Source organism: Telmatherina bonti, assembly GCF_933228915.1.
Source record: "Telmatherina bonti genome assembly, chromosome: 8".
Lineage (NCBI taxonomy): Eukaryota > Metazoa > Chordata > Actinopteri > Atheriniformes > Telmatherinidae > Telmatherina > Telmatherina bonti.
In genome coordinates this window covers 6,225,115-6,237,977 of record NC_136626.1, presented here as the reverse complement: position 1 = coordinate 6,237,977, position 12,863 = coordinate 6,225,115, and the positions used below count along the sequence as shown (strand labels likewise).

Genomic DNA, 12,863 nt, shown 5'->3' with positions numbered 1-12,863 from the left:
ATTTTGCACCGATTATTAGCTAATTTAATCTGCTGAAAATAAGCAAACAGCCAGTGTGTTTGCTATAGTTGGTGTTTATTTGTGAGATATAAAATAATAATAGTTACATTTAATAGCAGCCGAATTAAAGTCTAATCTTACCACAAAGTAAACATGTATACAGTTTAACATTATAACTTTGCTATAAAGAAGTAAAACGTAAATTCTCCGTTTTCTCAGTTGAGTTCGGCGTTACCGCTGTTCTTAGGAAAGGCCGTACTACCGTTCTAACTGTCGTAAACATAAACACTTTACAGCAAGTCGTATTCTAGTCGGTACAGCAGGGCAACACGTGAAAGAGGGTAAAACGTAAAGTTGGATGGTTTCTGGCTTCATATGGTGAGATTTCAGAGCTACAACATCGATTTGAAGCTGACAGGATGCTGTATCTCATCGGCCTGGGACTCGGAGACGCGACCGACATCACGGTGAAGGGTCTGCAGGCGGTGAAGCGCTGCTCCAGGGTCTACCTGGAGGCCTACACCTCCATCCTCACAGTGGGGAAAGAAGCTCTGGTAAGTCCAGACCAGCTCAGTCAGACCCCCAAGTTCCATAGAGACAGCTGCAAAAGAAATTGAAGATTTAAATAAATATGAATTATTGGTATGTATGTAAATAACACAATAACGGAACATAACTTTAGCTGCTCATATCAGTACTTTTATTACAAAAATAAAGGTGGGTATTTAAAAATAAACATAATATGTGACATTTATTATTACATTCTACATAAAAACAACGAGAAAACATAAATAACGAGCAAGTCAATAAGAATATTGGAGCTTTAGTGCAACATAACAAAATACTGACAGAAGAACGGGGCCAAGAACATGAATCAAAACTAGATGTATAAATCCCAGATTGAATGACAATATGATAAATATATATGATAAATCATCTTCTTCTAGATGTTGAGCTTTAAAATGTTCCACATTATGAAAAAAGAAACAGAAATAATCCATTCAGATTTATAGAAAATAAATCAGGATCTGGTGTAAACATTTACAGTCTATAACCAAATATTTTTACATCTCAGTAAGAATATCTAGAGCCAGACTTTCCTCATCAGGTTCAAATCAGAGATTTTGGTTGATAAGATCAATGTCTGTACCTATAACATCTGATTTGCTCCGACGCTGAAACATTCCTGCTGTTTCATCTGAGTAACTTCAGCAGCTTCACGTCGTCATTAAAGGCTGCAGTTTCCTCATCTTGTTTCAGTAGAACCAGACGCCTTTCCCAGTCTTTACTGGTACTAAAGCGGCGATTACAGCCAGGATGGATCTATACTTACCTTACAGTCCAAATCCTTGCTTATTTTGCTGCAAAGCTGCTGCAGATGGAAGAAAAATGTAAAATTATGCTTATAAAAGTCTAATTACATTTTCGCTGAGTGAAGAATTTTTAGTTCCGGATTTGATGGATTCAACAAGGTAGAAACGTTCCTCAGAGATTTTGTTCCATGTTGACATGAATATTCACACAGTTACTGCAGATCATGATGAGAATCTCCCGTTCCACCTCATCCATCCCTGATACACCCCACAACTGCAGAGTCATCAGAGTATTTCTGCAGATGACAGGACTCAGAGTTGTACTGGAAGTCTGAGGTGTACAGAGTGAAGAGGAATGGCCAGAGTACAGTTCCTTGTGGTGCACCAGTGCTGCTGACCTCCATCTCAGACACACAACCTTTCAGTCTCACAAACTGGGGTCTGTTTGTGAGGTAGTCATAGATCCAGGTGGTTGTGGAGGCATCTCCCGTTCCACCACATCATGATGAGAATCTACGGCTGCTTGATTATGACAAAAATTATAATCACGATTATTTTGACTAAAATTGAGATCTCGATTATTTAACACAATTATCCAGTATTTATAAACGCTGCGCGTCGTGGTGTTCTCGACTCCGTGTCGTGCATTATAATCGTCTAATGCACGGTTCTGAGTTGTTTACTCCGCTTTTACCACTTATATAGGAACTATTTTAGGTTGGCCTCGATGTACGTTTTATTACAAAAACATTAATTACAAAACAGATAAATATAAGTAAGGATTAAACAACACTGTGCTCCTTGGTATTCTCGCCTCGTCGACGGGCATTATAACTGTCTAATGCACGGTTCCGGGTTGTTTCATCCACTTATATCATGGTTCCACACAGTAAACATTTTATAACACATTTGTTTGTTTGTTTTTTGTTTTGTTCCCCCCAACATTTGCCAAAATAGTAAATTATACGAACTGTTTTACGTTGGCCTGGATGTACGTTTTATACCAAACAACCGCTGTCAGGCTGCAGCGCGTTTCTCTCATCCACCTGTTAAAAGACGGCTGATCTGAACCAGCTGGTTAACGCGTTGCTATGGTAACGCCCCGTAACGGAGGGATATTACCGTGTTTAACTGGCCAAACTATGTATAGGAAAATAATGCAGCCAGTTCTCACTGACAATGGTATAAACTATGTTTAGGTGAACTTCCACAACCTACTGCAGTTATTCTACATGGACCTGCAGCCGGAGCCGACTGAGACTGGCCGCCTGGGAGTGCTTTAGGACGGGAGAGGCTCCCGCTGCTCCTTCCTTACAGTAACTGCAGAACAATATGTGCCTTCAAGTCAGTCGCCACAACACCAGAAAAGTCTCTAATAACTCCAGTAAAAGCTGCTAGATTTGTCGCTTTTAACAAAAAAAGTCTCCAGATTTAGCGAGAAAGTCGCCAAGTTGGCAACAGTGTCTGAATGAAAGCAAAGCGGCTGTGGGAGGAGTTTACAGCACAGCGCTGCAACGCCAGAGACGCTCGATTAGCAGCTGAAGACAGCAGGAGAGGAAACTGCAGAGAGAGAAATAATCACACCCTTTTATTTTTATCATCGATGAAAACCCAGATCATACTGTAGATTAAAATCCGATTAATAGCCCGGCCCTATGACAATCTCCTCTGAGTATCACTGATCTGATCTGAGGTCAGACTGGGCTCGGACACAAACAAGATTAAACTGATAACACGTCTGAACAGAATTACTCAGACCAACAACCATACCATGTCCGGAGTCACTTAAATCTGCTTTCTTCTCATTACTAGCATGTAGTGTACGTGACTACACGCTGCCATGTGATTGGCTGGTTAGACGGTTTGAAGGAATAAAACCTGAACGCTGTGTTAACTGTATTTCTTTGTCTTTAGGAGGAGTACTACGGGAAGCAGCTGATCCTGGCTGACCGGGATCTGGTCGAGCAGGGAGCCGATGAGATCCTGAAGGATGCAGATGTAACTGACGTGGCGTTCCTGGTGGTGGGCGACCCGTTTGGGTGAGTCACATCTTCCACCAGTAGCTTTGTATCAGTCCTGCAGATCTGAGGTCTGCTGCGTCAGCATGTTGCAGTCCGATGTGACCACAGAGTTTCATCTCGGCCCCTCATTTCTGCACGTTCCCCCCAAAAGCAGCAGATTCTTCGCTGAGTTAATGACAGAGCGGCGAGCAGCTGGCTGGCAGCGTCCCACTGCTGCTGGTTTCCAGTTTACATTTCTGAGATTCTGATCAGGATCTCATGTTCTGCTGCTGCAGGCTGGTACTGTTGAGTTCACTGTCTGTACGACAATCCAGTGTCTGGTCCGGCCGAGCTGACTTCCAACCGGTGAGGAAAAAGACGAGGTCAAAAAAACAAATTTAAGAAAGCTAAATAAAAGAATAGAAAAAAATGTAATTAAAGAACTTTAAAAGAAATTTACATGAATTTTAATAAAAACCAAGAGAAAATGTTGGTCTTTAGTCTTGTTTTATTAACGTTAACTCTTAAATTTCCACTTTTTAAGCACCATAATGAAAAAAACCTCAGTTAAAATAAAAGCTTGACTTTCTTCAGATTTTCTCAGTTTTTTACTTAATGTTGATGTAAAACCTTAATTACAATCGTTTAGATTTAATAACGGAAATATTGACATATCTAAGTGTAAAAAGTAGATGTTAACTTTTTTTTTTTTTTTTTTTTTAAACATTTTCATGTTTTTTTTTGTCCCTGTAGAAAAGGCCTCGAAGTCACCAGTGTCATGTTCTATTGTTCTATAATCAGGTTCATTTTAAAATAATTAGTTTCAGATTAATCTTTTAGCGCAACATATCAATAAAGTTTGATCAGGTTAAAAAAAGATCGTAGGCGTCGCGCTAACATAAGACGCCAAACACGCTTCATAATTGGCCTTAAAAAGAATGACACGCCATCTACAGGTGAGATGATGTCACTGCGCTTCTTTCGATTGCCTGCTTTTTTTTTGGCACTTTTTTCCTGTCTTGCCGTTTTAGACGCAGTAGTAAAATACTAACAGAAACTACTCCAAAAACCCAAATAGTGTATTTATAAGTGTTTTTTATTCAACATCAGTTCCGATAATATGTTACTACATACTGATTTAAGGGGGTTTCAAACCTGCAACTTGCTGTAGTTCACTCCCTCAGCCGTCTTCTGTACTCCCACACCAGTCCGAACACTTACCGCACCTGTATGTGACTGGAGGTACACCTGACTTGAAACTCTTTCCCGGTGATTCATAAGACGGTTTCATGCGGCAGGGACGGCATCACGCTATGACTGAAAACGTAATGGTATTTATACCTTGGTAGGGCTGGGCGATATGACCTTTTAGTAATATCCCGATATTTTAATGCCATGTCACGATATACTATATATATCTCGATATTTACCTTAGTCTTGAATAAATGCTTTGGTGCATACAGTCACATCAGTAAGATGATTTTGTGTCTCCATTAAAACATAATTATTCATACTGCATTAAGATATGCTGATTTTAAACATTCATGCCAAAAGGATGAAATTGTAACGAAGCAAACTGATCAAAACCGTATTTATTGAACAGTTAAAGCAGCTGCAGAAACATGTCATTTTAAAACAAAATAAAGTGACTTTGCATGATGTAATAAATGCAGCGTATGAAAATAGGTGCTCTAGGGGGGGACTTTTCAAATGATGAACTATTATAAGGCTTTGCTTTATGGATACGTTTTTGAGTTGTCGTGTATTTTTTTTAATCGCAGAGTTTAGCGTAGAAATCAGTCTTATAATCCAGGCAGAATGTCCTCGTATCGTCTCCAATAAATGGCTTCAGCCAGTTTTTAATTCAGGATTTGATTCCCACTGCTTTCTGTACTTTCTAGAGACATGACGAGCCAGATAAATATGCTTGTGTCACACACAGTGGATGAGGTGAGTAAGTGACAGAGGCTGTGAATGTAATTAAATAGAATTAATGACGTGAAAAACGTTGTAATTTATGTCCCACTCTGTAATCCAGAGCGGGATCAGTGGCGGATTTGGCTGTTCATTGTGACTGTAGGTGGAGTCGTGCAGGTGTCCTCTCTGCTCCTCTGACTGGCTGCAGCTGCAGCCGGAGCGACTGAGTGCTTTAGGACGGGGAGAGACTCTCCTTCTGACAATAACTTTACAATATGCGCTTTAAAGTCAGTCGCCAAAACACCAGGAAAGTCTCCAATAACTCCAGTAAAAGTTGCTAGATTTGTCGCTAGTCACTTTTCACAAAAAAAGTCACCAGATTTAGCGAGAAAGTCGCCAAGTTGGCAACAGTGGCTCCACGCTGCCTCTCATGACGTAGCACGTAGCTCACGTTATGTACGTAACGAGGTGCGCTTGCTTTAACTCTCTGTGCAAAGCGGTGCAGAGTCGAGGAGGAGGGAGGAAACCCCGCCCACAGCTAAAAACACCTGCGTGACAACAGGATACTCCAATATGACGAATATAGACATTTTCTATATCGGACTAGCCACGATATCTCCAGTATATTCGATATATCGCCCAGCCCTATACCGTGGTAAACCAGACATCCCTGTCACTACAACTTTCGGTTTTATTTAAAAAAACATTTTTTAAGAACAAATTTAAGATGATTTGTGTGAATAATGTTTTTTTTTTTTTTTTTTTATTAAGATGGTAAACCCCGTTTTAGCTGCATTTCTGGCATGTTTAGTCCTGGTTGAGCTGAAAAAGTTTGGTTCGCTCATATGTGCTGAACTGATGTTTAACGCTTTATTTATGTTTGTTTTTATGTATTATAACAGTAAAAGCTGTACAGAAACTATAGGTGACGTCACGGAGGCTCTGCCTGTCATGTGACTGAAAATACAAGGATGGCACCATCCTCCCCGACATTACCTACCTGTTACATGCATCACTTACTTTAATTACAATTCCTAAATGTTCTAAAATGATTATTTTTCTGACTAATTAAATTACAGAAATGCACCTGGAAAGTCACGCGTGCCGGCCGGACCGTTTATGGAGACGGACAGGAAGTCTAACAGCTAGCCTAGCAGCTAGCCTAGCATCTACTGTTTCTGAGTGGAAGATTTCCTCATTGAGCCTGAAGTCAGCGTTTGGAAACATTTTGGTTAAATGGACACGAGGCGAGGCTTCCTGTATATGGAAGCTGTTTAACGCCAAAATAAAATAAAACAGTAAAACTCCAAACTTGCAACAGCAGCTCCATTCAGCCCAGTTTGAGGAACTGGTTGTTCCTGACACATTTTTCCTGAAGGTTCCAGGGAAACATTTAGAGACGAGATAAGAAATATGTTTAATATTTGTTGGATTTATTTATGGTTCGGCGTAAATGAAAGACAGTGGAGATAACTGAGTTTGATCACTCGATTTAACGGATACAGAATGAAGTATAAAGGAGCCACGAAGTGAGGAAAAAAACCTTAACGGGGAAAAAGATGCATGAAAATTCAGATAATTGTTTAATAATCAAACTGTAATAAACTGAGATTGCACACCTCTGATAAAAGTGTAACTGTGTGTTGTGTAGCGCCACCACCCACAGTGACCTGGTCCTGAGGGCCGTGAATGCTGGGATACCCTACAAGGTCATCCACAACGCCTCCGTCATGAACGCAGTGGGCTGCTGTGGTCTGCAGGTGAGTTCCGTCTCATTTGGTTGGTTATTTTCCGCCTAGCGGAGGTTTCCTCCTGGGAGTCGGGGTGGAGGGCAGCGACGCTCCTCATGCATGTTCCGCCCATCTGCTGCGGCTCCCAAAGAAGCTCATTAAACGGCATCACCGTTCACACTGAAGGCATCAATAACGGCGCTGTCAGAGCAGCCGGGCTGAGACCAGGACCCAGCTGTCCTCACACAGGCCTAAAGCTAACGCCGCAGCCCCGCTGGGAGGTTGTTAATATGTTAATGAGGGGCGGGATATGCAAATGAGCCTCATTTTCCATCCACTCAGCCGCTGCTGTCAGCGCAGGACCCCCACGGTTTCTATTCGTCTTTATTTGAATAAAGAACATCAGACCTTCGTGTTTGTGACATTTGAAGAGATGAAAATAAAAACAAAATAGAAAACAGGAAATAGTTAAAGTGGTTTATTCGACATGAATACAGTAAATGGGTCAGAACCAGTCAGTCCAGTTCTAAGGAGCTTAAAGTTGATGTTTGTTCCTCTTCATCCGGGTCCGGATCCTCGTATGGAAGATTTCTGAAAAGTTCGCTGTTCAGGCTGATCAAGATGTTTCGTCGCTACTTTCCAGTCGTTACATGAAATTATTGTTTCTTATTCAGAATTTTATTGAACAGCTGATTTTTTTTATTAAACACAAATCCTCCACATGGTCTCCAGGACCCGGAAGGACTTTTTAAGACTTTTCTAAAGATCCAGCCCTCCATCGGACCTGTTCAGGTTCTGGTTCTGGGAAAGATCAGTCTGGCTCTGGCGGACCTGCTAGTCCAGAATCTGCTGGTCCCGGACCTGCTGGTCCCGGACTTGCCGATCCCAGACCTGCTGATCCCGGACCTGCTGGTTCCCCTGCTGATCCCGGACCTGCCGATCTTAGTCCTGCTGGTCCCGGACCTGCTGGTTCCCCTGCTGATCCCGGACCTGCCGATCTTAGTCCTGCTGGTCCCGGACCTGCCGATCTTAGTCCTGCTGGTCCCGGACCTGCCGATCTTAGTCCTGCTGGTCCCGGACCTGCTGGTTCCCCTGCTGATCCCGGACCTGCCGATCTTAGTCCTGCTGGTCCCGGACCTGCTGGTTCCCCTGCTGATCCCGGACCTGCCGATCTTAGTCCTGCTGGTCCCGGACCTGCCGATCTTAGTCCTGCTGGTCCCGGACCTGCTGGTTCCCCTGCTGATCCCGGACCTGCCGATCTTAGTCCTGCTGGTCCTGGACCTGCCGAACCCGGGACCAGACCTGCTGATGGAGGTTTTAACTGAAGAGTCACGTTCAGAACATGAGCTGTAACAAACAAACTTAAATCTTTACTTCCTCTTTAACATCTTGCCCATCAACCCTCGTGCTGACAGCTGATCTGACGTGTGTGTGTGTGTGTGTGTGTGTGTCAGCTGTATAATTTTGGGGAAACGGTGTCTGTGGTGTTTTGGACGGACACGTGGAGACCTGAAAGCTTCTATGACAAGATCTGTAAAAACCGAACAGCTGGACTTCACACGCTCTGTCTGCTGGGTGAGACACACACACACACACACACACACCATATATAAAAGCAGAATGATAAACGGCTTCAACGTGACACTCGGAGGAGCTGAAACCTCACCTCCTTCCTGGATCCATGTCTGACTGTCTGCCTCCAGGGAGTCACCAGGTGTCTGTAAACCCCCAACCAGACCCCCATCAGTCACCCTGCGGACCCCTAAAGGCCTCCGCCCCCCTAAACTAACAGTCCACAGGGAGGCGGATAAGCCGCTGGTGTCTGTTGTTAATATTCATTAGAGGAAATAAAAGAAAGAAAGAAAGAGTCAGACGCTCATCCATCATCTGCGGAGAGAACAGCCGCCATGTTGGATCAGACGGGACGCAGAGAGACGTCCGCAGAGTGCGGCGTTAACGTGACGGTTTGAGAGAACATATATCCATAATATTTACTAGAATAACTAGTAACCCAGTTTAACCTTTTTTGTAATAATAATACTAAAAACAGGGAAGAATTAAACACGGAGGAGCCGTGAACTTGACGGCGATAATGCACGGCGCGGAGTCTGGAACAGCACGACATGTCGCGGATCCGACTTGTTTAGTCTGCTGATACCACCATGGTCCCACACAGTAAACATTTTAAAACAAATGTTCTTTTGTTTTTTGCAAAACTTGTTAAATATGCTGAAGTATCTGAACTATTATGATGTAGTTTTTATTCTAAATAACTGTTGTTTCTTTCGTTCACCTGTCAAAAGGAGCTGATCTGAGCCAATTGAATAACGCTATGGTTGCTATGGTGATGCCTTGTAATGTAGTGACATAATAGTGATTTAGCTCGCCAAACTACGTGTACGTATGTACGAAACTAATGCAGTCAGTTGGCATTAAAGTTATCCCATATCATGCTATAAGCTCTTCATAAACAGCCTGGTTATTTATATTATGGACAGATACTGTATAACTTTTGGCCACTAGGGGCGCTAAACTTGTTGCTTCCCACATGCAACACAACTCCTCCTTTGATCTAAAAAAAAAAAAAAAAAAAACTCTAATAAAGCCAAAACTACCCTGAAAACATTATAAACAATATTATAGTATGAAATGAAGCAGTAACTTTGACACAACTCACGTGTTATGAAAAAATTAGCATTAGCTATCAGCTTATGTGACATGACACTGCTGCCAATTGATCAGTGTATGAACACCATAAAACAGAGCAGTTGCTCATCATTCTGCAACACTTACTGCCATTGTTGTGAGTGAACCATTGACTAAATATAAAAGACGGACATCGCGTAGGCTATGTCCATCTTTCTGTAGGTTTCTGAAGAGCTGAATTGAAGCTGGTGGGCGGTTCCTACCATCGCCATCTTGGCATCGTCATGCGTGTCGTTCTTTCCGGAAAATACAAATATGGGCAAAGAGGTGGAGCTGAGAGGGGCGCTGTGAGCGTCATGGTGGATGATTGACATTGAGCGAATTCTGAGCTTTCTGTAGCTAAGAGCTAACCAAGCTAACCTGGAGATAACAGGAGCTAACCAGCTAACGGAGGTAAGCGGGCTAAAGCTAAGTCACGTTGTTAACCAGCTAAAAACCGCGGTTGTTTTACATTCTTTTTACTTGAAGCAGGAGATCAGGTACCTGTCAATCAAAAGAACACGCCCCAAAATATGGGGAACTTCGAGATGAAATTACTTTTAAACGGGCGAGTTAGAAAAAAATTCACTCCCCCCACAGTTGTCATGAAGGTAAACCTGACCTATTAAACCTAAAATGGATCTTTGAACCAGGCTGTAAACATGTTTATTTCTGCTGTGAAGTTGGTCTTTTTAACATACGGAAGTGCATAAACTGCAGTTTTATGCACTTCCGTAGAGGCTTCACTTCTTACCGCCGGAGGCTCCGTCCATCTTCTCATCGTCCATTTTCTCATGTCTTTCAGCCTGCGTTTTATGGAATAAACGCAGGCTGAAAGACATGAGAAAGTTCATGATCCGCTGTTGAAATGTCTGGTTTCTGCAGAGGGCAGCCGCCTCGGAGTGCCGCCACGCGTCAAGCAAAAATCATCAGTTTTCTCTCACATTTAGCTCATGTTTGGCTCAGAACTTACACTGTGTCACTTCAAGATATTAATTAGTTGTTGTTTTTTTTATCTATGTTTGCATACATTTGGCTTGTTCATCCATTCTTTAATCTGTTAATCCATTTTTTTTAGTAATTCAGCCACTTATCACTCGATTCATTCATTAACCTGTTTAGTTTTTCAACGACAAATCTATTGATTTATCCAATTAGTCATTGATTTATCTATTTATCTAATTACTCATCTGTTTGTCCAACTGTTATTACAAATGTTTATTTGAGATGCAGGAAAAATCATGTGTTAAAGATTTTAGTTTTATTGATTTTGAAATAATTGAGTTTTTACCTTTTTCTGATTTACAGAAACTTAAATTTTTTAATTTATTGTTCTGTTATTGATCTTTTGTTGGACATAAATCAGAATATTTGATCAGAAATAAACCCTCTTCTTGTTTCTATTGGTAGATATTAAAGTCAAGGAGCAGAGCATCGAGAACATGATGAGGTAAGGTCCAGGTTCACGTCCAGGTCCTCCCAGAAATCGTTAAGTTGAGTATTGATTATTGGTTTCAGGGGTAAGAAGATCTATGAACCGCCTCGCTTTATGACCGTCAGTCAGGCTGCAGATCAGCTGATTCAGATCATCCACAGACGGCGGGAGGAGGGGGCGGAGCTTGGTAAGTCACGTGATCTGCTCCTGGTGAGCCGTCATTGGTCATAAATATGCCACATCTCTTCGGTAATGTTGTTTTCAGTCTTTTTATATAATTGCGTTTTGGACAATTATGTCCACGTCTGTAATTCCATGATGTATGTAACCATAGACCGTATATGAAAGATGGACGGAGCCTCCGACGCTAAAATAGAGCGAATCCCCATAGACTCCCATGTTAAAAAGACCAACTTCACAGCAGAAATAAACATGTTTACAGCCTGGTACAAAAATCCATTTTAGGTTTAATAGGTCAGGTTTACCTTCATGACAACTGTGGGGGCAGTGAATTTTTTTCTAACTTGCCCGTTTAAAAGTAGTTTAATCTCGAAGTTCCCCATATTTTGGGGTGTGTCTTTTTGATTGACAGGTACCCGATCTCCCGCTTCAAGTCAGAAGAACGTAGAACAACCGCGGTTTTTAGCTGGTTAACAACGTGACTTAGCTTTAGCCCACTTACCTCCGTTAGCTGGTTAGCTCTTAGCTATAGAAAGCTCAGAGTTCGCTCGATGTCAATCATCCACCATGACGCTCACAGCCCCCCCTCTCAGCTCCACCTCTTTGTCCATATTTGCAATTTTCTGGGCGAGACACGCATGACGATGCCAAGATGGTGACGGTAAGAACCCCCCACCAGCTTCAATTCAGCTCTTCAGAAACCTACGGGTGATGCCACGGAGGCTCCGCCCATCTTTTATATTCAGTCTATGGTTTCAATCCATTACGTATGTATACTTTTTCTATATGTATGCATGTTCACCCTTCTTATATGCATGTTTTTAGTTTCACCCGTAATAGTCTAAACACGGGCGGAGGGTCTTGTCCTTCTTTTCCACACATGATGTATGTCTATGTATGTAGGTTCACCCTCAGTGTATGAATGTATGTCTATTCATCCATGACTTTTGTCCCTCCTCGTCGTCCTGCAGGCATCACAGAGGACACTGTGTGTGTGGGCGTGGCCCGGCTCGGCTCAGACAATCAGGTCATCCGCACGGGGACTCTACAGCAGCTGGCGTCATGTGACCTCGGCGGGCCGCTCCATTCGCTGGTCGTCACCGGCCAGCTCCACCCGCTGGAGGTGGACCTGCTGCGCGTGAATGCAGAACCAAACGCACTGCAACACCTGCGCATGATTGACAGCTCGACGTACACCTCCTAACGACACGATATTGATCCAGTTTAACCTTCTCCTAGACGGACGGCGAGGTCATGTGACCGTTTAAAGGAACAGTGTGGTATTAAAACGGAGCAACAAGCAGTACGACTCTGATCTGCAGCAAATCGGATCAATAACTTGGTTCAGAGAAATTTATTTATTACAGCTTTTAAAAAAAACAAAAAAAAACAACAGGTCACATGGTTTGGTCACATGGTTTGGCACAGTAAAAAACTTACTGATGAGTCCCAGTGGCGATGTCCGCCATGGTGGGAGGGGCTCAGATTGTCTCTGACAAAGGCACTTACCCAGAATGCTTTGCTCCAGTTAACAAAGTGCGGGGGGGGGGGGGGGGGGGGATGCCCAGCAGCCCAGATAGGTACTCACAAAAAAACAGAAGAA

General features: G+C 42.7%; 1 protein-coding gene across 1 annotated transcript; it reads left to right on the top strand.

Annotated features, from left to right (window-relative positions):
• Positions 1–326: 326 nt before the first annotated feature.
• Positions 327–12,466, top strand: dph5 (diphthamide biosynthesis 5). Its single transcript, XM_079244475.1, has 7 exons — positions 327–554; positions 3,228–3,352; positions 6,882–6,990; positions 8,415–8,535; positions 11,056–11,095; positions 11,164–11,267; positions 12,232–12,466. The coding sequence occupies exons 1-7, from the start codon at positions 420–422 to the stop codon at positions 12,462–12,464; spliced, it is 867 nt and encodes a 288-aa protein (XP_079100601.1). The 5' UTR covers positions 327–419; the 3' UTR covers positions 12,465–12,466.
• Positions 12,467–12,863: the final 397 nt, after the last annotated feature.